The 27,302-nt window shown below is 41.0% G+C and overlaps 2 protein-coding genes across 2 annotated transcripts; one reads left to right on the forward strand and one right to left on the reverse strand.

Annotated features, from left to right (window-relative positions):
* Positions 1 to 284: 284 nt before the first annotated feature.
* On the reverse strand, positions 285 to 17,137 carry polr2b (RNA polymerase II subunit B). Its single transcript, XM_076738960.1, has 25 exons — positions 16,937 to 17,137; positions 16,136 to 16,208; positions 13,798 to 13,948; positions 13,505 to 13,617; positions 13,200 to 13,419; positions 12,955 to 13,113; positions 12,625 to 12,789; positions 10,812 to 11,008; positions 10,112 to 10,231; positions 9,696 to 9,882; positions 9,394 to 9,537; positions 8,898 to 9,037; positions 8,405 to 8,516; positions 7,959 to 8,113; positions 7,569 to 7,767; positions 6,695 to 6,863; positions 6,249 to 6,345; positions 4,642 to 4,736; positions 4,217 to 4,467; positions 3,980 to 4,069; positions 2,922 to 3,029; positions 2,368 to 2,481; positions 2,067 to 2,227; positions 1,783 to 1,978; positions 285 to 522 (listed from the first exon to the last, which is right to left on the reverse strand). Exons 1-25 carry the CDS (start codon positions 16,953 to 16,955, stop codon positions 433 to 435), a joined length of 3,525 nt encoding a protein of 1,174 aa, XP_076595075.1. The 5' UTR covers positions 16,956 to 17,137; the 3' UTR covers positions 285 to 432.
* Positions 17,138 to 20,751: 3,614 nt separating this feature from the next.
* Positions 20,752 to 26,717, forward strand: LOC143326033 (putative pancreatic secretory proteinase inhibitor). The gene is made up of 4 exons (XM_076739493.1): positions 20,752 to 20,982; positions 22,732 to 22,763; positions 24,957 to 25,069; positions 26,397 to 26,717. Exons 1-4 carry the CDS (start codon positions 20,931 to 20,933, stop codon positions 26,440 to 26,442), a joined length of 243 nt encoding a protein of 80 aa, XP_076595608.1. The 5' UTR covers positions 20,752 to 20,930; the 3' UTR covers positions 26,443 to 26,717.
* Positions 26,718 to 27,302: the final 585 nt, after the last annotated feature.

Raw genomic sequence — 27,302 nt, forward strand, 5'->3', positions numbered from 1 at the left:
AACAATCATGTTGATCAAGTTTAGAACACAAAAATAATCTGTTTGTTGATCAGAAGTTTTGACCGATAAAAGCTCGGATTGATGGACATGAACTCCATCCGTCAATAACAGATAAAGGTCTGTAATCCAGCTGATGAGCTAACATGACTGGTTCTGACATGATCGCTGAGTTAAGAGGTATTCAATAAAAACACCTGCAGGCTGCATCAGATACAAAAAGGTGGGTTTACCTGATCTTGTGGCTTGTGTCACATGATGTTTGTAAACCAATGAAGACTCAGAAAGACTTGACCAACAATCAAATTTATTCTGGTTTTAGAAAACAAAGTGAGACGACATAAAACTATAAACACATCAAAGTTCTACTTTCACTTCCTGCTGCTGATGTCACATTTAAAGTCTGCAGGGAGGCATGTGATTGGACAAACCACTCTATGACGTCATCATACGAGGAGCGATGCTCATGGACATCAACTCCTGGAAGAGAAGCTTGCAGGCGTATGGCATCCGGACCAGAGAGATCTGATGGACAGACAGACGGACGGACAGACAACAGACAGATTGTGTCATCATCAGGCTGTTTTCACCATCATCAATTATCCAAAACCAATACAGAACCAAATACCATGATCAATATTAATACACATCTCATCAACTGCGTATAGGCCAAAAATGATGTTCGATTATTCCCTCTAAAACAACCACAGAGGTTCAAACGTCTGTTTCCGCACATTACGTCCAACGAGAGCCACAAGGCCGCTACGTTAATTCAGCATAAGCGTCGTTCAGAAGAGCTACTTACCTCCGCATCACAAAACAGCCAAAGGAAACTATGATCTCTGCATGTTGTTGAATTATTCGCTTGTTTCAGTTTGACCTACGTTTCATCTTCAGTCAATCAAAGTGACGTTGTGTGTTTACAGGGTTAGGGTGTCCACGTGTCCTGGAAGGCTTCGATGTCACGGGAAAATGGGGGGAATTCTGCTTAAACATCTGATTATGGTTCTTATTTTTCCATGGTTTTGTGTCCGAATTACTAATGGAGACAACTGTTTGTGAAGTTTTTTCAATACTGACGGAGAGCGCTGCAGCTGGCAGCCATGAAACACCTTGCAGTTTAATCCCTCCACGCCGTCAATGTTTGTCTACTCAGAGTGTTTGTTTTACCCACTGACAGCTCAGATTGTTCTATTAAGTTTCTGACAGCATGATGGAGAGGGTTCCTGCACAGTTGCACCTTCTGTTCAAGAGGAAGATCCTTTGTGTTTGACGAGAAGCAGCTGTTTTATCGCTCTGTTCAAAGCGCCAGACTCCATTCACAAAAACACTAATTTAACAACGTAAAACAAACGTCATTCAAACTGACAGAAACCAAATGAAACTCATCAAAACCTTCTTAGTTTATCTCCAACAATCATCACCAGCTCTGCTTTGGTTGAAATAAACTGGAATTATTTTCATCAGAAATTACGACCGCAGAGGTTTAAATACGTCACACTTCAACAGGTTTTCCCAGTAAAACATAAGAGATGAATTAGTGGATCACAGAAACTCTGGTTTTGAGACTCCTGACCCTCATGAAGTGTTTTCAGTACGGCCGACTACAGCTTTTTGCACAATCAAATATTATTTTTCATAATCAAATGTGTGTTTTTTTAACAATTTGAATATAAATTTAAATGTAAAACATTTGTTGACAGCCCCAACCCTGACGTCACTGATCAATAACCGATATCTTCATGGAGGGACTGATGGTGTCTAGTTGTTAATGATCGGGTCTACCTGTGTCTTGTTGCGGCAGCCTCGACACTCGTACGTGTGCGTCCTTGTGTTGGCGATGGCCATCAGTCCACACAGGTTACACACATGAACCTGATACGGATCAGATGCCTCGAACAGACGTTCTCTGAGGAACTGAGCCGCTCCGTGAGCGATCTGACAGTCACGCTCCATCTCGCCGAACCGCAGACCGCCGTCACTGAGAGACAGACAGGTGAGAGAGTCGGGTGAGACAGACCGATTACTCACACAGGTAACACAGAGAGGAAGACAGACGTCTCGCTGACCGTGATCGTCCCTCCATCGGCTGCCTGTTGAGGATCTGGACAGGCCCTCGGGCCCTCGAGTGGATCTTATCGTCCACCATGTGCTTCAGACGCTGGTAATAAGTTGGACCGATGAAGATCTGAGACGTCAGCTTCCGCCCAGTGAACCCATTGTACAGAACCTGATCACAGATCAATAATATTGAAAACACTGAACATCTAAACACACAGACACAGATTTGAAATGATGTTTAACACAATGAGGATCAGCTCCTGATGTCAGGGTTCATGAGTTTAACGGGAGGTAAACATTGTGAGTGACCTCATTTCCTCTCAGGTGGTATCCATATTCAGACAGCAGGTTCGACACTTTCTGGACGTTGACAGCGTCATTAAACGGTGTGGCGTCGCCGATCTCACCTTTGTTCGCAGAAACCTGAATCAACACACACAAAAACAGATATGAAATACTGAAAACATTTCTGTAAACTTTTTGCTCTGTTGAACTGTAGTTCACTTTTACCAGCGTCCACGTTTGTGTGCTGCTGTCACGGCTCATGATTATTGTCTGAAATCAGGTTTTGATGTTAGGTCAGTGGCTACAGATGGAAATGACCCTCTGGCTAATTCTGGCATATTCATACTAATGTTTATCAATATAAATGAACTGAATAAAATCAAATAATCTCCATGTGATTAGAATTGATTTTTAGCTTGTGACCAGGATTATTCCAACAATAAAATGATAATTATAAAATTATCCTTATTATGTTAAATGCACTGATTATTACCATATTAAAATTACTAACCATTAACTTGTGATCAGAGCCATCACAATAAAGTTATTATCTCCAAAACGTATTTATCAATTACTACCTTGCCCTGCAGACACTCGATCAGATGGCCAACTGTCATTCTGGACGGGATGGCGTGAGGGTTGATGATGATGTCAGGTGTAATTCCCTCACAGGTGAACGGCATGTCCTTCAAAACAAACATTTGAAAAGGTCAGAGACGATCAGATCGTCAGCGTTTACCAGCGTCAGGGTTAGGGTTAGACGGACGGAGAATCAGACAGATGATGAAAAATATTTTTCAAGTATAGACTGTTTCCTGACTCTAACTGATGTCTGATCACAAACTGTTCCAGGATCAGAAGACAGCGACGAACTGCACAACATTTCACACCTGTCTGTGTGTGGACTTCACACCAAAATAAAATAACCCACATCACTCCTGACTGTTTGTCTGTTATTGTTCAGAAACTGTTCTAACTTGTATCTAAACTGGTCTCAGTTCTGATCCAGATGAGTTTCTTTCTTTAAGCTGTTTTGGTTCAGATGATCTCAGGTCTGTTGGTTTCAGTTTGTTCAGGCTGCTGCACAACAGAGAAAAAGATCTCAGTCTGGTCCCAGTTGGTCCAGTTCCTTCTTTTAACACTGCACTAGTTGTCATATTTCTGACAGATGAGAGGTTGAAACAATGCTGATGAAGCTCATCACTGCCAGATAAATGTCTCTGTATTTCAGGGATTATGAAAACAGTGTCAGTGTTCAGTTCAGCCAGTGGAACGCCAGCTCTGTGCAGTGAATAAGACACCTGGTGAACCGACAACATGGTGAATAATACAGACTGCTAAACTTTTTCACTGTTGTGTCTGAATCTAATTAGATGTTAACGCATCTGTTTCTGTCAGAAGTCCATCAGCTGCTGTTTGATCATCAGCTGATTCAACATCAGACCTGACGCCTCAAGTGACACCTGAAACACACTGAACAGCTTTACTGTCCTCACTGATCCAACAGCACAACCACGGCAGTGTCAAGCCATTGAGATCCCACACAGCCAATACACAAAGCAACACACTGTTGCACACAATGCATTTATTAAACTTGTTTATGTCTGTTGACTTCCTGTCTGTTTACTTCTTTTACCTCCTGTCTGTACTGGATCCCACAGGTTCCTTTCTGTCCATGTCGGCTGGCGAATTTATCTCCGATCTGAGGAATCCGAACGGAGCGAACCTGTGCGACATGGGAAGCAAAAAATAAACTTAATCTCCTCATAAAGACTTGGAATATCAGGTGCATCAGCTGTTATTCTCAGGTTTCGCAGGTGTTTCACGTGTGTGAGCTACTGCCTCAGGGGCGTCAGATGGTGCTTCCTCTCACCCTGATCTTGCAGAATTTGTAGCCCTCCTGGTTGAGGGTAACCATGACCTGGTCCACGATGCCGGTCTCGCTGGTTCTCAGAAAGGTGCTGCAGTCTCTCTTGGTGTAGCGCCGGTTAGTGCTGTCCAGCTCGTCATCATTCTCTGGCAGTGTCACCGTCTTCCCGATGATCACGTCCTCACCGGAGACGCGAACGCCCGGAGCGATGAGCCCGTCGTCGTCAAGCTTGTCGTAGATGGCATGCCTCATACCTGAAGATTTTTAACTTGTTCTCAGTCTATGACGTAAGATTAACCCTGCCCACCACCGATACCCAGCACCTGTGACTGGATGCTGCTATCACACCAGCAGCGTTTTCATACTGCAAATACCTGACCACTATGAAACAGATGTTTGAATGTTGGAGTTTTAAAGTCGGTTCTCACCCTGACAAGTTTCACGCGTCGGCTTCTCAAAGATCTCCTCCTGATCAAAGCCTTTCTTAGACTCCTGCTCTTTGTAGGATCGATAGAAAACAGACCTGCAGGACAAAAAACAGCTTTAAGGACAAAAATAAAAGACTGAAGCAAACACTCATGTTAGATCAGTAACAATGTCTTTTTATTCGCACACATAGCTTTTCCTAACACAGCTACGCAGATGACACAACTAATTCTGTGCTTTGCCCAGTCTCAATCCCAGGTGACAGCACAAGCCCCTACATTTCCGGCTGATCTCTCATCTCTCTACCCCAACCCTCTCCACAGATGTCTGAACACCACCTGAATCTCAACCTGGACAAGACCGAGCTGCTCTTTCGTCCATAGCCTCTCATTAAGAACTCTGCGGTGTCTCTGGCTCGGACTGCGAGGCACACAGGCGTGGATGACCGGCTGTCCTTCACTGCCAACACTGCTGTCTAAACCTGCTCCTGCAGATTCTTTTTCATATCGTCACCTTCTTAAAATAATTGCCTTAGTCATTTTTGGGCAAAAATGATTTTTTTTTTTTTTTGCCTAAATCAATTCCTTATGATGCTGCCAACCTCTGGTAGAAGCGATTATTTTAAGAAGGCGACGATATATCATCTGCAGGATATGTCTGTTCCAAAAACACGATTTTGCACAGGCTCTGGTCCAGACCGGTCATCTCCAGCCAAGACTACTGCGACAAGCTCCTGGCCGGTCTGCCTGCACGTGCCATACATTAGCCTTCTGAAAGCTCATGTGTTTGGACTGCACCTTGGCCCATATCAAAAAACCCTCATTATCTCTTAATGTGTGTAAATGCACGTATTTGCTGAATGCATGTGAAGCATTCAGCATATCTGATTAAAGCCGGGGTTGGTAATGTTAGAGAAACCAGTAAGTCTCCAGTAAGAGCGCTGGGGAGAGGATTGCAGTGCTAAACATATTCAACTACCTCATGTTTCATTCACACATAAGAAAACACTCAACATAATCACATACAATTTAAACAATGAAAATTAAAAATGTCTCTTCACTTTGGCAATGGACGCACTCTACAGAGTTTTAATTTTTCTTCAATTTGAAATTATCCCAAACTTTGGACATTTTCTGTCGTTTTCTCTGCCCTGTCTCCTCTCTCTTGGCTCCCTGCTACTTGCTCTCTCTCTCTCTCTCTCTCTCTCTCCATTTTGTAATCAATGCTACTAATTTAAGGTCCTTGCATGTGTCCATCGCGTAAGCACATTGTGCCACAGTGATAGTCATCCGTGTGAAACACGATGGACTGTGTATGTTTGTGGCAGAAAGCCCTGCACCAAGGGAAAAGTTCCTCACAAGACGTGTATGGATTAAACAAATCCCTGATGCACAAAATTTGCACGAAGGATGTTTTGTAATCGAGTTACTCGAGGAATAGTTTCAGCCCTACTCACATGATTCTTGTAATGACTTTGTCTTGGGATATATCCACATGGTAGGATAAATGTACAGTAATGTAATAATGATAATAGTAATGTAATAAACGTAATGTAACAAGGTAAAATTACGTCAGTAACAAAAATAAGGTGAAAGAGTTAGTCGCTGACCTGAAGAAGCCTCGGTCCACGGCCGACCTGTTCATGATCACAGAGTCCTCCTGGTTGTATCCTGTGTATGAGGCAATGGCCACAATGGAGTTGATACCTGAAAAACAAGAAGAAAGATTCAGTTTGAGACACAAACAAGAGGTCTGCTTGATAGTTAGCAGGCAGGCCAAACCAGTTGCCTGAAAACAGACTAAACACAAACAACTGAGGCCCACCTGAAAGTTTCTATGAGGAGAAAATAACAGACTGACCTCCAGCATGTCCATTATATTACACATCTGAACTCCTGAAGAACATCATGACTTTTTAACCTGTACTTTTACACCTGAAACTTACTGAATTCATTTGGGATTTCTCTGAGCTTTTGTCATGTCGTGACCGCTTGCCCTTGTTTTCTGTCCAAAAACTAGGTCAATTATCAGTCTGACTGCACAGATGTGTGTTACCTGCAGGCAGCTCTCTGAAACGCAGGTACTCCATGGATCGGGTGGTGACCAGTGGTTTCTGAGGGTAGTACAACACGTGAGCCAGCGTGTCCATTCGAACATGGAAGTTGGTGATGTAGACGCCCATGGCCTGTTTACCCATAGCAGACTGGTATGTGTTCCTGGGAGACTAAACAAGACCAAACAAAACAACAACTGACGGAGCATCATTGAGAAAACATGTCAACATCATTAACAGATGATCAGCCTTCATTAGCATTTCACTGCATTCAGGTTTTCATATTCTATCTACTTCTTCAAATATGAATAACCCTCAACACCACAGCGTCTTCTGGTTTGAGGTTAGTTCTGTTCTCTGTTTATTTCTATCATCATTTATGCTTCCAAACCTGCATAACCAGCTGCATTATCACTCTAAAAAAATCAGTATGCACACAGTGAAGATGACACACATCCACATGCTGCATGGCGGGTAAAAAAAACCCCAGATTGCTCTGCATATGCAATGTGTCCCATGCACTTCACTTGGGAGAGTTACGCTGCTGCGACCTAATAATGGGATACACCATGTCTCTTCTCCAATTTTTAAAGGGCCAATGCGTCCTCCTCTTGCTTATGAAATTCCCTTGGGGATGAATAAAGTATCTATCTATCTATCTATCTATCTATCTATCTAAAACCTTTGCTGATGAATAAACCCCAGCCATCGTCATCACAGTCACGTGGGCTTGTATACGCTACAACTTACACCGGTGATCACGAACCGGCAACATAGTATGTGTGCAGAGGCAGCGGCCTCTGGCGTGCATCCAGTATTCACAGAGCCGTAGTTATAGATGTAATTCTTGTTTTTGTTTGTTTTATTTGTTTGTACCTGGTTGTGGTCGGGGAAGGGAATGATGGAAGCACAGACTCCGAGGATCATGGACGGGTGGATCTCACAATGTGTGTAGGTGGAGCAGTAGGCCACGCCCTTCTCTTGGAGGTCATCAGGGGTCATGGCGAGCATCACTGTCTCCTCCTCCAGAGTGTCGATGTACTCCACCACACCGCTCGCCACCAAGTCCTGCCAGCTAACCACCACAAACACAAGAAACACACAAACAAGAGAAAAACAACAATAACTCAATTTCAACAGAAACTTTACTGGAGGAAACGAAAAACTCTAATAGTCTGCTGTCTCGCCTGAACTCTGTCTTACCTATAGTTGGCTCACCTCTATTAAGTCTCACTGGTACCCAGTCTCAGCCGAACACTGTCTCACCTGTAGTTATTGTACTCTCTCTCCTTCAGCTGGTCGATATGTCGTCTCTTCAGCAGGAGTTTCTGTTTCTCAACGATCAACAGTGGTCGGCAGATTCGGCCAGCGTCTGTGTAAATTCTGATCTCACGCTCTCTGATGTCTCTAATCATGGACACCTGAAACGTTCAGAACCAGCAGGTACTCAGCTGTGAGATTACATTTCGCTTTGTCATCTAAAACCCACAGACAGACAAAAAACAGCCATGACTTGACTGACTTCCCCGCCCATTGGTTCCTAATGAAGACAGTTATGTTTATCTCACAAATGTATAATTTAATTTTTAAAAGGGTCAGTCATTTCCTGTCACAAGCTCCTAGCTCCATCGCACAAAAGAATAAAATACTTCCTACCAGGCTATATATCAGAAGCAGTGGTGTTCCGTTAGAAATAAATGGGTTCTCGTTACCTCAGACACGATGATGTCCATCTGTCTACGGAGTTTCCTCAGTGTGTTCATCAGCTGTTCGGGATCCTTGTGGATTCCGACCCAGCAGCCATTCACAAAGATCTTCGTGGCACTAAAACATTTAAACACAAATAAAATCAAATGCAAAATCACATGTATGGTCAGAGAAAGTTTGAACAAAGGGTCGGTTTAATGTAAATGTTGAATGTTTGCTTCTGGACTAATGATAGCTAATTTAACACTGTGCAGTAATTACTGATAAAATCTAAGCTGACAGAAAATACAAATTATTTTCTTTAGGGTTGCTGATGTGAGGCTGAGCTGCTTGTTTTCATTCTGACAGAGCGATGCTGCCATCTGCAGGTCAGTTTGAGACACAAACACATCTCCCAGTTAGATGGACTAAAAAACACGAAACAGCTAAACTAAAGAGACTGTTAGACGAAGTTGTTCTGAAAGCTGTAAAATATTAAATCAAGCTGAAGTGACTGACTCTGCGATGGCAGCCGGTGAGATCTCCTCCAGGTTCTCCATACTCCACTCCTCCAGAAACTCCAGGATGGGAGACGGCTGGGAGCCCACAGAGATGTAGGCCATGAGGGCCAAGTTCTTCACCAGACCCACAGCATGACCCTGAAACACAGCAGTACTGATCTGTGAATCCATGTGGCTGATTTGATGAATAAAGTTCAGGTGCTCAGTTTTTAATCACCCACTGTGGAAAAAGCCTGCAGACGTTAGTGTGACAGACTTACTCTCGTCTTCTGAATTGAGCCAGATTCAGCATATTGGACCTGTCTTTTCAGACCATTCTCAGACATTTTTGGGGGTCCTGTGTCGCCAAGTGTTTGTTCATGAGGGATTGGTTCTCTGTATGATAAAGACTTTGGTCTATACCAGCTCTATATGGAAAGTATCCTGAGACAACTGCTGTTGTGATTTGGTGCTATAAAAATAAAACTGAATTAAAATTGAATTGTGTTTTTTACCTCTGGCGTCTCGGCAGGACACACCATTCCCCACAGTGTGTTGTGCAGCTGTCTGGGTTTTGCCAGTTTGCCATCTCTGCCAATTGGAGAATTGACTCGGCGGAGGTGGGACAGAGTGGAAGCGAAGGTCAGACGGTTCAACACCTACAAGCAGAAAAATAGAAAATAATGATGTTTAGATGCTGACAAAAGGGGACAGAGACCATCTCTGAAGATCAAAGCTGTTTGTAGGTTTAACTTTAAACCACATTTGTTTGACAAACGAGCATCATTCTTCTTTACCTGGAGGCTGGTGCTCTCACCTGTGACACTCCAGCTCGGGCCTGGTGAGCCTTCTTCACGTCGCCCCAGTTTCCAGTTGCCAGTGAATACTTTAGACCATCTGAGATGATTCGGGTTTTAATGGCAAGCTCCAGATTGAAGTCTTTTCCTCTGTCGATGAACTTCTGAGCGTAAATTCGGATCTCCTTCAGCAGGTTCTTAAACATGCTGAACAGAACAAAAAGGGGTTTCATACAGTTTCATCATTTCCATTCACAGAATTACAGCCTGATTAAACTGTATTGAACCAGTTACAGCTACGTCTTTTTTGAAAAAAATATTATATATTAGTATGTATATGTATACACCTTTATGTTGTCTGATTTGTTAAGGGTGAATGGGCAGATGCTAAAGGTCAAAGGTCAGATGAGAAGACAGTAAGTGAAAGAAGCCCCACCCTCTGAACAGGAAGGCCAATAGAGGTCCGGCAAGGTCTAGCCTCTTGTTGCCATAGTGATCTCTGTCATCCAGCTCCCGTCTGCCTAGAGCTGCCAGCAGCAACCTGTGGACCATGTACCTGAAACCAGAGTAATCCATAGTACAATCCCTAAGTCAAGAAAGTTTGAATGGTGTGTAAAACATAACTAAAACAGAACATGATCACCTGATCTGATCCCCTCTGACATTAACTCACCTGAAAACAGCTCAAAGTCAATATATTTAATGTTCTTCCTCATCAGCTTCATTGATTTCTGTAAATATCTCTTATTGTGAATCTGATGCAGCAACACGTTTCACAGACTGGGAAAGACGTGGAACACATCAAAAACACCTGTTTGGAACATTCCACAGGTAAACAGGCTCACTGGTAAGAGGTGAGAGGATCATGATTGGGTATGAATCAATCGTTCATAGAGGATGGAGCGAGGTTCACACTTTGTGAACACATGATTGGATGAAGGATTTGAACACATTAAGCTGCTGTCAGTGCAAACAGTTTGATTGGAAATGACTCCATTTTGTTTTTATTTACATTGTACACACTGTCATACATGCCGACGCTAACTTGGGTATGACTCATCCTCAGAGGTAAGCAATCTTGTACTCACTGACACATGTAGATCCACCTGTACAGATGTCTCTCTGATGGGACTCACCCTAAGAAGTAAGCCTTCTTGGTCTCACAGAAGTCACTGACTCCGACATGTGGCAGCATCTCTTTTTGCAGAACTTCCTTGGCGTATTTAATTCTTCGTTCTTTCGTCACACCGGGTTTCGCTCCTCTTGAACCGATGAAGTTCAGCGCCACGTTCTGCTCTTGGATCACAAACGCTTCATCTAGAGATGGCTTCACCTGGAAAAACAGTGACATCATTGATGACATCACATCTGTACTGTAGGCTACTTGTAGACTGTCTACTACTACTCTAACAGTTGCTGCTCAACTCCATACCCATTTGTCCTGCAATAATTTATATGAACAATTTCAATCTGGTTTCCGCCCCCTCCATAGCACTGAAACAGCACTCCTTAAAGTCACTAATGACCTCCTCCTTGCTGCTGACTCCGGTTCACTATCCATTCTCCTTCTGCTTGATCTGACTGCGGCCTTTGACACAATTTCACATACCATCCTTCTGGACAGACTTTCCTCTCTTGGCATTACAAATACACCTCTAAACTGGTTTCATTCATATCTTTCAGGCCGCACTCAGTTCATTCAGTTAAAATCATTCACTTCCGATCCAGTCCCCGTCACCTCGGGTGTCCCCCAGGGCTCTGTCCTGGGACCACTGCTATTCATTATTTACCTTCTCCCCCTCGGTCGCATTTTCCGCAAACATCATATTCATTTTCATTGCTACGCGGATGACACCCAGCTCTACCTTTCAACCAAATCCAACTCCACACTCCCACCTCTGTCCCTCACCAACTGCCTCCTTGAAATAAAATCCTGGTTCACCTCAAACTTCCTTAAATTAAATTGTAGTAAAACAGAGTTTCTTTTAATAGGCACAAAGTCTACATTAAATAAACTGCAGAATTTCTCTATTCCCATCGATAATTCCTCCATCTTTCCCTCCCCTCAGGTCAAGAGTCTGGGTGTCATCCTCAACAGCACCCTCTCCTTTGCCTCCCATGTCAATAACATTACTTGGTCTGCCTACTTCCATCTTCGCAACATCAACCGGCTCCGTCCTTCTCTCACTCCTCACTCCACTGCTGTTCTTGTTCACAGTCTGGTCACCTCCCGTTTAGATTATTGTAATTCTCTTGTCTTTGGCCTTCCACATAAAACCCTCCATAAATTACAGCTGGTCCAAAACTCAGCCGCCCGTATCATCACACGCACCCCTTCAATCCATCACATCACACCTATTTTACAACAGCTCCATTGGCTCCCCATCACATATCACATCAACTACAAATTACTGCTTCTTACCTTCAAAGCTGTGCACAATCTTGCCCCTCCGTATCTTTCTGACCTCCTCCACATTGCTACACCTGCCCGCACTCTCAGATCCTCTTTCTCCATCCATCTCACTGTCCCCCCTGCCCATCTTGTTACCATGGGGTGCAGAGCATTCAGCCGCTCTGCTCCACAGCTCTGGAACTCACTCCCACCTGACCTCCGTAACACAGACTCACTACCACATTTCAAATCCAAACTCAAAACTCATCTGTTTAAACTAGCTTACTCCCTCTGAGTAACCTTACTCCCTCTGATCACAGCTGCATTGCCTAATTTAAATTGTATTTTGCATTTTATCTTTATTGTTTCTTTTAATATTGTGTCTGTTTTTTTATGCCTGATGATGTAAGGTGACCTTGAGTGTCAAGAAAGGCGCCTATAAATAAAATGTATTATTATTATTATTATTATTATTATTATTACTGTGTTTACTGTCTGACCTGTTAATGATGAACTAACAATCACTAACTGATCAATAACCGATGACAGAAACTGACCATCTCCATCATCTCGGGGTCATCAAAGTCGTAGATGATGTGTTCCAGTATGTCTCTGTCCGACACGAAGCCCAGTGCACGAAACACGATGATGATGGGAACTTCCTGTCTGATGTATGGCAGCGTGGACACGATCCTCTGACCAATCGCACTTTTCTTCACTCCCTGAGAGAGACAATAGATAATCAATGACTTAATGGATATCTGTTTTCTAGCTAAATGTCAGCTGGGGTTGACTGAGACTCAAGCTCCAGCTTATATTAGATGAAGGACATGAAGTCATTTGAAAATAATGGTTAATCATGTATCCAGGTAAATACAAGGACTCACCTGTCCCCCTCTGGCCATCATGCTGACCCAGATGGTGCTGGTGGGACGGGACGAGTTCTCCAAACAGGACCGGCACTCGCCTGTGTAGGCATACTTTGAGTCCTTCTTGGCAAACACGTACACTGTATTGGTGGCCATCTTTTCCTGAGCGATCAGCACCTGAAAACCAGCAGGCGAACCAGTTTGAACACGAAAACCAACAACACACGCCTAATGATGTCACACAGTGCATCATAATGTTGTACCTTCTCAGAGCCATTGATGATGAAATAACCTCCGGGATCAAGTGGACACTCGTTGAGCTCACAGAGGTCTCTGTCTGTCAGGCCACTCAGCAGACAGTAGGTGGAGCGAAGCATGATGGGAATTTTACCAATGAAGGTCTTCTGGTGCTGTGTCTGCAGCTGGTCCTCCCCCTCCTTTATGATAGTCTTTGTGATATCAACATAGAGGGGGGCTGAGTACCTGCAGGGGGCAGCAAGACCAGGTGAGACCAAGTGAGGCCGACATGAGAACAAGTGAGAACAATGGAGACCACGGAAGACCCTACGTGAGATTTCGCAGTCGAGCTTCATTGGGCATCATGGGAGAAGGAGCTCCATCTCTCTCCCAGTGGGTGGGCTTGGACAAGTAGATCTGCTCGAACTTCAGCAGGTAACGAGGCTGAAACAGAAATCAGAGGTCAGAATGATGTCACAGTGAATCAAAAGAGCTGTAATTATCTTAAACCAGGGCCTTCCTACACAACCCTGAAGATTGCAAATAAAAGAGGTCACTCTGAATGTCTCTAAATGTCCCAAATCAGGTTTTAGTCTAGATCCAGTCCTTGGTATTGCTACTCACCGGCTCCTCCACCTCTCCTGAGGTGTGCTGTGCTTCAGCCTGCAGGTCGATGGGCGGAGCATCCTCCACAATCCTTTGAACAGACATCTGGATGAACTCATCAAATGAATCCAGCTGCTGACGCACCAGGCCTTTCTCGTCAAAATAAGAGCTGAAAGAAACCAAACCCATTTCATTTCATCAGACCAGTGCTCTGCAGCATTAGACTGTAAACAAACAGATATACCAGATTTTCTCAAACAAAAGCTGGTAGTCAAATAAAAGCTGGGTCTTGAATAATGGCCGAGGGTGTTTTCCACCTGAACAAATAAAAGCCCGGTCCCTAACACACAAATTCCACTGGCAAATGACTGATTCTGGTTTGATTTACATCTTGCACAGAGTCCAGACTTTTTTTTAAATTGGAGCTGTGCTTACAAAACCGAGGGATTTCGAAAAAAAAAAAAAAGTGCCTGTCTGAGAGTCTGAAATTAACCCTGACTCACTGGTCAAGCATATTTTTTACTGGCCAAAATAACTAATTGCCTTCGTATGCCAAATATATATTATATCAGTATATTCCATTGATATAATAAGGCATTATATTGAATGCAAACTTAAAGAAGCTTCCAGAGCAAAATCTGAAGCAAATACTTTTCAATATCACCAATATCATGAGGGAATTTTTGGGTCTCTGTAGATAAAGAGTATGGTCTGAACCAGCTCTATACAGAAAGTGTGGAGGGTGTCCTGAGACAACTTGATTTAGCACTATATAAATAAAAAATCAAAAACATATATAAATAAAATTTAATTGAGTTAAATTCAATATATAAATCAACGGTTAATCAATTCAAGCCTGAATACAGCTCCTGAAGTCTTGATCTCAAAATTCTACTGGAGTATTTGCTATTAAATACTACTTAAGGATCAAACATTTACACTGGTATAGACTATTCAGTAACGGTGTCCAAATCCAGAGAAGACAAAACCCCCCAGACTTGAATTTTCCCACCACGTTTCACTGTCAGCTGCGTGCTATTGTTCTCTGTCCTGTTTGTCTCCTTAATAAATTTTAGAATACCTTAGTTTTTAGATACCATAGTATTTGGTATTGTACCACAGTTACTGCCATAAATCTCAAACTTGGATTCATCAGAATGGTGTCAGAAGATCAATACATCTGGATGACTGATGGTGTGGTCATTTTTGGTTTGTTTGATTGTTTATTTTGTTTATTAAGCTAATAAATGTAGCACACTTGCTGCACGCATCATTAATACATGTTGTAATGGTGTGCTATCTCAGCCAAGGCTCCCTCAAAAGGACATTTTAATCTCACAGGAGTTCCTGGTTAAATAAGGTTAAAGTAAAATAAATAATATGATGGAGAAACAGAGAAATATCTGTAAATGAACACCTCAGCAGCAAAAAGGGATTTACAATGACATGAAATATAAATGATATAATCACAACTATAAGAGATGTAGAAACACCAGAAATGATACCTAAATATTAAAAAATATTTCAGTAATAATAATATAATACCACATCAGTGTGGGGATTGTTAAATAGGCCTTTTAAAATACTGGTAGAAGTTACCTAGACAAAACAGACATAACTGTGAGACCTCTGAGCATAAAACCACCACAACTTGTAAGAAAAAATACTTTTTGTTAACATTCATATTGATATTCTCTTATACTTTTTGCTGCACTGCCACTTACTACCTGTTGCACGTCACCTGTTTACATACCGTGTTGCACACGTTTTTACGGTTTCATAGAAATTACTTGCGCTACCTGCACATACCTCAACTGTTTATACTTCATGCCACTTGCACTACTTACATGTATTTATATATTTTTTGGATATTACGACCATTTGCACTTCTGGTTAGATGCTAAACTGCATTTCGTTGTCTGTGTTGCACTCTGATGATGACAATAAAGTTGAATCTAACATAATCTAAAAGATGTTTGCTTTATTTATCAGTCTTTCAATCAGTTATCTGTTGGGAGTGCCTCTCGCTGGCAAAGACAACATGCTTGAAACAGGAAGGTAAATGTCAGATATCCTAATATTTAAAATACAAGACCATTCAGTTAAACATACAGTGATTAAATACCTGCATTTTCACCTCTTGTCGTTTGTTTTTAGACTCATTAAATAGAACTAACAGATATAAAAAGTATTTATTTCCCTCAGCTTTTAACTTAACTGAAAAGCTTTCAGTGTTTCTGATGCTGAATGTCAGTAAATTGTTGATGAATCTAGAAACATTAATGATTATTATTAGTCTCTTCTGTTGGTGTCCCAACACAAAGACATAGGCGAGGAGACATCCTGGTGAGCTTACCTGATGACGATCCAGCATGCTTCCTGCCACAAATCTGGAGTGATTTCATCATCGTCCTCATCATATTGATTATCTGCCAAAAACACAAATAAGCATTGACGATATCACTGTACAATATGTATTAACACCATTCAGCATCAGGAGGCGGCCCATCATCTCAGATGATATTTTAATGGTGTTTGTGTTTATTTTAATCTAGATGTTTGTTGCCATTTGTCCTCATCAGATATTCGTAGGTTTCCTGGTGAAGCCTAAGATAATTAGAATGAACTAATTAACGATAAGAACTAAGTTGCTACCAGAGACACATGAACATTTTCATCTGAGTTCAAATATAAATGCTGATTGCAAGGGTTTAAGTTCATTTTACTGAAAAGACTTAATTACCTTTACTGAAGTAAGACTTTACTTGTTAAGTGTATTTAATACTTTTCGATCGTAGCCTCACTGGTGCTTCAACAGAAGTAAAAGTTCTGCATATGTCTTCCTTCACAAACACAAACAGTGGAGCTGACTGTGACCGTTAGCCTGCTAGCTGAAACAAAGCACCGCGCCAACAGCTTTAGCTAACGTTAGCACTTCAGTCAGCGAACGTTCGTGCTTTCAGATGGTGCTATCGTTAGCATACGCGTTAGCTGATGTTTCTACACGTTAATGTGAGCTAACTGATGTTAGCATGTCTTTTCATTCAGTAACAACTTTGATGTTTTCAGATAAGAAGCCACCATTAGCTCGCAGCTAAAGTAAAGCGGAGGTTCAAGTTAGGGTAGGGGGTTTTCGCTGTGACAGACACCAGCTCACCTTCGTCCTGGTCGTACATGTTTTAGCTCAAGAAAATAATAAAACTGTACTCAAGCAAATGTAAACTCCGACACAACGGTGTAACAACCAGCGCGCCCCGGAAATTCTATCTCTCCTTTTCCTTTTTCCTTCTTCTTCTTCTTCTTCTTCTTCTTCTTCTTCTTCTTCTTCTTCTTCGGGGTGTTACGGCAGACGATATCCGTTATGTTGCATTACTGCCACCTTCAGGTTTTACTCTCAGTCTTTGTCAAATTCAAAGAGAGATACTGTAAGATCTTCCTACAGTTGCATCTCCAGTCCTTAGAAGACAAAATATCCATTTCCTCCCCCACTCCTTGTCCCCACAGTCTAACATACTTTTAATGTTGTCCTCCTCCAGGAGGAGGACCACTTTACCTAACTGTGTCATCATTTCTTGCCTGTTATGTATAAATTTCCTGTATGATAGAAGAACCTGCTCAGCTGTTTCACAGGCCTGATGAATGTTTTGTACTCAGGCTGTTGTGTTCAATTCTCTGTCTGCTTAATATGACTTGCTCTTTCCTCTTACTTCCTCTCCTTCTTAATATACCCTGTCTGTTCTGGATTGAATGTCACTGTCTTCCTTTTATTATTATCCCAGATCTGTTTCCACTGATGAGTCGCCTTTGTCCACACTCTGCCTTTCTCCTCTGAATCTGTTCCTTTAGCTTTGTCTTCAATCATTTGCTTCTTTTTTCCAGTTTGTCCGCTCTCTCGTTTCTCAGGACACCTGAATGTGCCGGGGCAAACACGAACGTTGCAATTTTCCTCTGTCTAACTGTTCTGGAGTCAGCATTCAGGCTTCATTCAGCAGATCCTGAACTTGATGCTGGTGAGGGCCGACACTGAATCACAACATATTAATATATTCCTGCAGTTAACCTGTTCACTCCATTGCAAGCCTATCAGAACAGTATATGATTCAACAGTACATACATTCAAACAGTCAGTTGTCTAATTCAGTTCAATTTTATTTATATAGCGCCAAATCACAACAGAAGTTGTCTGGTACTTTCCATATAGAGCTGGTACAGACCAAATTCTTTTTTTGTTAAAGCCCACCTGGTAACCCAGCACAGCAGCTGCAGACACTGCTGTGTTCATTAGAGGATCCTTTGATCCATCTGTAAAAATCTGAGTACTGTCTCTATATTTATGGTCCCTGTAACTATAGTATTCCCTGGTTAAATCATCATGCTTATTACTGAGCTTGATTCTGAGTAATTCTAGATCAAAACAAGGGTTTTCTAATATCCAAACAGGTCTAACTGGCAACACTGCAGCAGCGCCAAACTCCTTATCATACACTCCATATCTTTTGCTACTTGATCTCCTGTCCATCCAAAACTCTGTCTGTGTGTTCTGTCCTTCTCCCAGCACAGCTGCAGCTCCCTCTATGCAGGATGGCTACCTCTATGCCCCCTTATATTGTTCCAATAGTTAGCCATCAGTTGCTTCAGACGTATCCATAACAGCATCTCGCTTCAGTTTGGACTGCACACACTGACGAAGTTCTAACTGCTGCTAAACATAATCTTAGAGCCTGAGCTTACTTGCTATCCAGGTCTAAAAGCACAGATTTTGCTGCTAATCCATAAATAGTACTTCTATAATGATTATAGAAGTACTATTTATGGATTTTTATTATATTATTATTATAGTATAATCTAATCGTGATCTTACTAAAGCTACAAAAATGTGTTTCAGTGAAACAAAGTCAGCTCCCCATTCCAGTTCTGCCAGACATATGACATGTTTATATTTATGAACTACATATCTAATGTGTTCCCTCCATGTTAACCTCTGATCAAAATACATTTATTATGATTTAACAGAGCATATAGCACCCAAAGATACCAAGCTCAAACAGAGGTGACGGGAGGCAAACAAAAGTTAAACAATTGAATGAATATCAAGAGAATATGCAAGAGACAAGTCCAGACGAAGCAGAAGAGTCCAAAGTTGCTGAGTCCAAGTTGAGACAGGTCCAGGTTCTTCAATGAGAGCAGACAGACAGACAGGACATGGATGACAACAGGTGAGGAGTAGGCACTTGAGCACAGACAGAAAAAGCAGGTTAAAAAGGCAGGTAGCAAACAAGTCAAAAATACTGAGTAAGGTACTTTGTGATTCTCAGGTCTGGTCGTTAGCACGCAGCAAGGCAGGTGATTCGATGAATAGTGGCTGAAAGCCTGATGCTTAGATACTGTGTAGGCAGGTGAGTCTTGATTGCTTAATTGAGCACACCTGTGCTCAGGAGGAGAGGAGGCTGGGCTCAACCTGTCGGCCACACCCTGCAGTGAGACAGACTCAGACTCATTAGACAGGGGAGAGACAGTCAGGAGCACAAAAGGAAGGGAAACACAGGAGACAAAAGGGGGAAAAGGAGGGGAGACTGAAGATCTCCACAACACTCCCAAAAAGCAAAAACTCTCAACTCTTCCTAAATTACCTCTATACAATTTCAAACAGCATTCCCCGAGACTCTGTCTTTAGAAGAACATAGCTTTTCTTTTTTTCCACAGAAAATTCAAATCCTCATTTTGTTCCTCACTTTTCTACTACGACTGGATCCATTGTACTCCTTCCTTTCCTAACCTCTCATTTATCACATGCTCCATTCATGTACAAATAAATACATGTAACTTGAGTAACTTGTTCCAAACTCTCGTCAAACAGGAAGCGGGAGGGGCATCAAGGGCCATATGTGTTTTGTTTTACACATCTGACAGCCAATGGAGATACTTGTTTAATTGTTCATTGGTCAAATAGATACCTAGGACTGACAGTACATGGACGAAAATGTGCACAAGCCATTCATAGTAAAAACAGATCACCAAAAGTGGAGACGTGATTTTTAACGGACAGCCACGATATGAAATGTATCATATTTTGCAGAAATGTACAATGCCAACATCTCATTCTGGCAACTTGTCTAGTCAGAACAATGATTTCAAGCCAGACAGAATAAACAACAAATAAACAAAGGTTAATGAGAAGAGCTGTATTGTCTGATTCCAGAAAAATTCACAGAGAAGTTAATAGAGTGCGTCATGGTACATCATGAGCACATTTCAGGGGATCTCTGCTTTAGAACACAAAAGGTCTGTGGGTTAGGGTGGGTATGACATACAGTCATGGTTTCCCCACAAATAAACAACAGCATACACCCCAGCTGCAAGAATACAAACTATCAGATGCAGGAACACAAACAATCACAGCAACAGACTGTACTTTCAGCATGAAGACTGGACATTTTGATGGCTTGTGTTTTTGTGACACAGTGACCATCAAACTGTTGTCTCATCCTCTCCTCCCCCTCTGGTCCCCCTGTCCTTTAAGTTTTGTGTAGGTCTGCTTTAATGACTCTGTTGTGATAATTTAATGTGATTCATTATTGTAGCCCATACATATTATCTCTATTATGTGTGATCAGATAACTGTTTTTACACAATTTAATTCAAAACATTTTGAGCAGCAGCATCAGAATTAAAAGTTCTGTATAAATGAAGTGCAATGTTTTAATCTGCATAATGATTATTATTGTTATTGTGTTTGTGCTTCATTAATTTATGTAAATATGTTGTTGTGCAGAGTTGTGACAGAGCCACACTTGTTTTTCTGCTGTGGTGTTGGAGTCACTCTGTGTCATTCCTCTTCCCGATAGTTTTTGCTCTGTCAGCGATATTTCAGGGCAGACAGAATGTTGATCCCGAGATTAAAGGCTGAACAAAAACGAGAAGCAGCCGTCACAACAACAGAAGCTCACATGGTTTCAGACGACAACACAGAGCCCGTCCTCTATATGATAACAGCACAGCAACACCAAACATCACAACCCCAGAGGATCTGCACACAGACACATCAGTAGCCAATCGGACACCAGGAAAACCCACAGATTCAACCTCCTCTCAGATAATATCATCATTTTTGTTGTTTTGCTTTCTTTTTTCTTTCTGAGTTTTCATCCAGGATGTTTGGCAGGACTCTTCTGCTCGTCTCTGTCGCTGTTTTCTTCTGTGTAGGTAAGACTGGACCAGGCCAGGTGAATTAACAGTGTGGTTTATAAACAGCGTCAGATATCTGAACAGTGAAGTCCAGCTGAAATCGGACTGGGTCTGATGTACAGTCTGGAAGTGCTAGCATGTCTGTCCACACATGTTGTTGTTGTTGTTGTTGTTGTTGACTAAATTAATATGTACTCATCAGTAAATTAAAATGGGTTGCACCACACATTAGTTGTAAGACAGAAATTAGATGTCAAGTGTTATGATATTGTTGAAAAGCGCTGTTTAAAACTGATGCAAAGTGACTAATTACATTTCACAAAAACAGCACAATGAAGTAGGGTTGAGCCGGAGAAAGCATTTTTGATGAGTACGAGCATGATACGAGTACAACTTGTCAACATCTGTGCTCGTGCTCAAGGAAAATCCTCATTGGGTAACTGACTGTCTTCACACTCTGTGATTGGCCAGTCACACACAGCGCCCGCCCTTCCCTACACAGACATGTCTCTAGCTCACGTTGCTCTCTTCAGTACTCCTTAGGTTTTCTTCAGCTCGCCTCTATTTCGGTTTGTATGATATCTAAAGTTACTTGGTGAACTCGTTTCGTAACGTACGCCGTGTATTTGACAAGACAGAGCTGAAAACCGGCTTTTTACCGTCTGCTTGCTCTTAGTTTGGCTGGTGATACACTTAAGAATATTCATGTTCTGAGTTCATAAAAAACTTGTTCTGTAAATGTGATCAAAAACATTGATTTGAATCTCAATTTTGAGGCTGTTCTGTAAATAGTTTTCAAATAAACAATAAATATAGCAACTTCTGATCAATCCATATCAATTTCAGACTTAAAATAATGTACTGATTTAAGCCTCACCCATAAACCACGCTCACTGTAGGCCCCGCCCACTCTGAACACAGATATGGATACAGATAATTTAGATGGTTGAACAGATACAGATACAGATACAGATAGTGGTGTACTCGCTCATCCCTACAATGAAGCTTACAAAAAAATAACGCTTACAACATCAGACTAAATGACCAGATAGCATCAGCTGGGTTACATAATCAGATATTAGACTAGACTCTAATAATCAGATTAGACTGTCAGTCTCACTGACTGAATGTGTGTCAGTATAAACAGAAAACAGTCACACCTATAATAATAATAATAATAATAATAATAATAATATAATAATAATAATAATAATATTCCGGTCCACGGGCCCCCCTGCCCTGCATGTTTTAGATGTTTCCCTCCTCCACCACAGCTGATTCAAATGATCGGCTCGTCATCAAGCTCTGCAGTGGCTTGATAACAAGCCACTCATTTGACTTGGAGCAGGAAATATCTAAAACATGCAGGGCAGGGGGGCCCGTGGACCGGAATTGAGAAACACTGGTTTATAAGGATTATAGGGTCAATTAACTGTACTGTCTAGCCTGGTACACTGTTTAAACTGTTATGTAGTGAGTGATACTAAAGTAACTACCTGTTTACATAGATAATTGGTTTTCATTAGATAGCAGTACAGGTGTTTCCTGAAAACAGATTGACACAAATAAACTGTTTACCTGTGTAGACGTGTCATCAGTTCTAATGGTGCAATGTGGTTTAGTAAAAACTAGTTTGAAATTATGTCATAGGAGCTAAAAATTGATATTATGGACCAGCTAAGAGTGGGCAGAGTCAGGGTCAAGTGTTCAAACAGCAAATTCTAGAGGTCATATTAAACCTGATAAACTTACTGTGTTTTTTTTCAGATGCTGAGGATAAATCCAGGCTGTACAGGAGGGTAAGAAACAAACAGAAACATGTCCAGCCAACTGTTTTCTAAATTATTACTAGTACTACTACTGCTGGTGCTATTTCTACTACAATAGTAATTGAAATGGAATAGTATTAATTATTAATAATGTAGTATTTTAACCTTGACATTCCTTCTGAATTTTCTAAGTTATTTAATGTTTTTGTAGTGTTGAGATATTTGCCACAATCAGGTGGAAATCAATTGGGGTTGTGTGTTTGTCACAAATTTATTTTTAGCACTTTAACAAGTTACAGCATGTTTGGCACACACCAACAAACTAAGTAAGGTTTTATTGTAAAGAAATGCATAGTATTTCATAAAATTAATGGACATTATTTAAAGTAAATAAAAAATGTAAAGAAATAAGGGGGCAATTCAAGTAAAAACTGAATAACTTCTGTATGGTGTGTGTTCAGGGACTGATTTAAAGGGGCTGACTTGGTCTCATTTGTTTCAGGCATGTCTTTTTGTTTGAATTCTGGTTTGGATTGTGGACTGTGGAAAAGATAGGGTAGATCCCCATCCCCTTACTGAGGATTTCAGACTGTACAGAACTAAGAGATCTGAAATACAGTGAAGAGCCATGAGGATCATTAAAGGTCATGAATAAGATCATAAAATCAAACCTAAAACAGAATGGGAGCCAGTGTGAGGATGGTGTAAACAGGGGTGATCTGGTCTGGACCCTGGGTTCTGGTCTGATGCCTTGCAGCTGATGTCTGTACAGTCTGTAGTCCATAATGCTTTGTTCAAGGAGGTGAAGAGGCTTCTGCTGTGATCAAAGTGTGAGGAGATCAAAGTTTGGCGGATACATCTTTGAAATGGATCGTAGTTTTTAAATAGTTCATGATTGAACATATTTATGGTGTGACGACAAAAGTAAAAACATCAGGAACAGATCTGATCAGATTTGTCAACACCTTTTGTTTGTTTTTTTTTTTAGGTGTTAAACCAAGAAATTGTGTGACAAATGTGTCATGCATCAAAAATGGAAGAAAGGTCATTTATCTATAATGAAGTTTTCTGCTTTGAGGCTGAAAACATGTGAGGAAGCAATGTTTAGAAGCAGTTTCCACAGCTGATTCATAAATGTTCACAAATCCTAAATTTAGTGTGTCCTGGTGTTGATTTTATACTTGTTTTAAATGGTGTGGAAGTTGGGTTCTTGTAGTTTGTAGTAGTGTTTTAAGGCATTATTTTTTATCTCTTATTTATATTTGTTGTAACACATATATATTACATTTTGTACATTCTTTACTGTAGTTATTTATATTTTTATTAAGTTCCTTTTTTTCAGGAGCGGATTGGGGTTTTATGTTTGGCATGCATTAATGCTGTTTTTATAGTAGTTAATACTATCAAAGCTAAACTAAAATTTTATTAATATATTTCTCTTGGTTTTATTATCCCCTCGATTGATATGGGACATGTCCTGTGTAAAACATTTTGTAAAAATTGATTTTATTTTCATTTGATCAAATTTTTCAATTATTTTTTTCTCATTTTTACTCTTATGAGGTTGGGTGATTGGAGGGTATTCCTCTGTCTGCTGACCTTGGTCTCTGGGACCTGGTGGGGTTCCCCTTAAGCTCCACAGCTGACATGTCCCTGGCTGGTCCTTGCTGCTCCACTTTGCCTTGCCGTTTTAAATGTATCCCCTGTAATTACCATAACCCCTAACCATACCCCTTCACAGTGCCCAATTCCAACAACAACCTTGTGCCTGATCCCAAGCATATTTCCCATCTCATGAGACAAACAGCTCACATGTAATGAGACTCACAGAGGGAAAAAAAACTAGACAGGGTTGAATCTGATCACAGCCTGGAGATGGAAGTGCATGAGGAAAATAAGTGGAGTATGACATCCTGGGATCATTGATGCATTACCACATCTTTAAGGCCTAATGGGTATCTTTGAAATATTTTATAATAGGGTTCTCATAAAGTTGAGGGTTAGGGTTGAAATTGAGAGAGTTTTGTATTGAATCTCACTTTTGCCCATGCACCCTAACCCATGAAATGTAGTTTATCTTAATCTAATCCTAAACCACTGATGATTGAGCCTGAACATGCTTACAATCAGTGTGGAGTCTGGATTTGGGTCATAGACATGTAATGTGTGAGAAAATACATTTTCACATGTATTTTGCTCGTTGTTCTGTTGTTGTCACTGCAGCCCTCCTGTGTGGGGATGAGTGTGACTCAGGCGTGTCCTCTGAACTACTCTCCAGTGTGTGGCAGTGATGGGGTCACCTACCCAAACGAATGTTCTCTGTGTGTCCACAGACTGTGAGTCTTTCATTCATCATACAGCAAAAATGGTCTTCACTCTGTTAGTTTAATTTGTTCAAATGATTCCTTTTCATATATTTTAATTCTAACCTTGCCACAATTTGAAAATATTGATCATACTCAAGTGTTTCCATACGTATCTAACCACTGATAAATTGAAGGCCCAGAATCTGCATTAATATAAAGAAAATACCAAAAAGGTAAAAAACAATAGAACCTTGAATAAACAGAATGTGATTAGTGCAACTGGAAGGTCTGTCAATTAAAATAATGAAAACAAAGGAGCCATTTTGGTAATGTTGTAAGGTAGCATGAGCAAATGGGAGTTGTTGTTATTGTTAACCCCATTGCTGGTGAAAGTCTGACGTGACTTTGGTAGAAATGTTCATGTAATAAAGTTTTATTCATGTTATGTCTGGTCACTTTTGTGGGGTTAAAGGCATCCAAATGAAATGCAGTACTTCCTTGAGTGAAATTACAGATTTTCTGGGTTTGAATATTATTGGAAACATCTGGGGTAGTTTCAATATGTAGCTCAGCAAAATATCTGACATAAGTGTAGTTGTTTTTAAGCATTTGAGTACAGAAGTTTTACCTATTCTACCATTAAACTTTGAATGATAATAATAACAGTAACCGTCATGTGACATTAGACCACACAGCAACCTGCTGCAGGCAGTCAGATCAACTGCCTCTCAACCTCAGTAGTCACATCATTTCATTGATTAGATTTGAAGAAGATGAAAAAACAAATGAGATAGGTGTTTCAGAAACACTTTGATTGCATTAGTTTTAATGTATTATCGTACTTATTTGATGTGATATAGATACATAAATAATGTGCACTTGTTCATTTGAGAACAGTGAACGTGTTCTTACGTGTTACTTGTTCATGTCATGGTGGTTCAGTTAGTAGTTCATGTCAGAGTAATAATATGATATAGCATGTGAATTCCTCCATAACAGTTAGTCATTTGTTTAATACCAGTAACAAAGTGCATTAGTGACTGGGTCAGAATAAGAGACAGTTGTTAAAACCAGTAAATCAACCTGTCATGCTTCATCTGCCCCAGTCTATAGGTAGAAAAAGTGAGAAATTGTTTGTCCTTTAAACATTGTAGTTGTCTGGGAGTCAGACTGTGGGTTTGTCATTCTCTAACTTTTGTTTCCCTTTTCTTGCAGTGAGTGTACTGTTTGCTTTGAGTTTTAACAACATGAGAATGACTGCTTTTAAAATGTTAAATGTAAATCTTTATAACCTTACAAAACACAGACAAACATTAGCAGAAATAAAAACCCTTGTAATCCCTTTTTTTGTTTTTAGGGAGAAAAATGCTGACATCTTGATTGTGATGGAGGGGCCGTGTTGAGGATGATGGCATCCAGCTTGTCCCTGAGGATGTCATCGGATCTCCATGTAACTGATGATGTCATCATTTGCATGTTTGACTTTTGTTTGAGTGTAGCTCTTAGCATTTAGTGCAGAGGCATACAGGCGCATACACAAACACACAGTCCTGAGTGCAGCCATATGTGGTAATGATTCCAACACATTTATTTTATAATGTTGCGTTTTACATTTTGATATTTCTGTAAAGACATTTTTCTTTGTCATCCTGGAGCAATAAAGGTTTTCTTTGTGGCTAAGTTTAGTGTTGTCATTTGTAATGCAAATAGGTATAGGGCTGTTGACCACGATCAGACTTTGGGGTTTTTGTCTGATCCTCTAGTGAGCGAGATAAAGAGATGGGACCTTGACCTACCCCCACATTTGTGGCCACTGCGGGTCTAACGGTACCACTCTGGAGTTTGTAGGATTAAGGGGGTAAGTGTAAGTAACTTTTTTTTCGAGCTAGAAGGATCAAGGGTGAAAAGGCTGATGTGGCCAAAAATGGCCAAGATTTTTTTTGAGCTAGAAGGTTGAAAGTTTGCCCCCCCCCCCCCCCCCCCCCCCCCATTTGATGTACCCTGAGTCCAACAGTGGTGTTCCTGAAGCTCTGTGACGTTTGGTTCAAAAGTTATGGCCATATTAATTTTCCCATGTATGTGTATGGGAATATTGAAAAGTGTGATAATTTGTGGCATAGCCCAAAAGTATCCACCAGAAAGTGTTTAGGAGCACGTTTGAGAGCCCCCTGAGTCGTTTGGACCCCCCTTTGAAGGTATGAAAATTGTAACCCTAGTGGGTAGTAACCCTAGGCAAAGGTAAGGAGAGATCATTTTTGGATCA

The sequence above is a fragment of the Chaetodon auriga genome, chromosome 9 (genome assembly GCF_051107435.1).
Source record: "Chaetodon auriga isolate fChaAug3 chromosome 9, fChaAug3.hap1, whole genome shotgun sequence".
Taxonomy (NCBI): Eukaryota; Metazoa; Chordata; class Actinopteri; order Chaetodontiformes; family Chaetodontidae; genus Chaetodon; species Chaetodon auriga.

Bases quoted from the DNA above. Each gene is read 5' to 3' on its own strand.
- LOC143326033 (XM_076739493.1), top strand. From the start codon at position 20,931: ATGTTTGGCAGGACTCTTCTGCTCGTCTCTGTCGCTGTTTTCTTCTGT. The intron at 20,983-22,731 runs GTAAGACTGGAC...GTTTTTTTTCAG, and splicing joins CGCTGTTTTCTTCTGTGTAG to ATGCTGAGGATAAATCCAGG. The intron at 25,070-26,396 runs GTGAGTCTTTCA...TTTTGTTTTTAG, and splicing joins TCTCTGTGTGTCCACAGACT to GGAGAAAAATGCTGACATCT.
- polr2b (XM_076738960.1), bottom strand. The intron at 13,420-13,504 runs GTAGGGTCTTCC...TGCCCCCTGCAG, and splicing joins GCTCGACTGCGAAATCTCAC to GTACTCAGCCCCCCTCTATG. The intron at 1,979-2,066 runs GTCAGCGAGACG...TCTGTCTCTCAG, and splicing joins CCGATGGAGGGACGATCACG to TGACGGCGGTCTGCGGTTCG.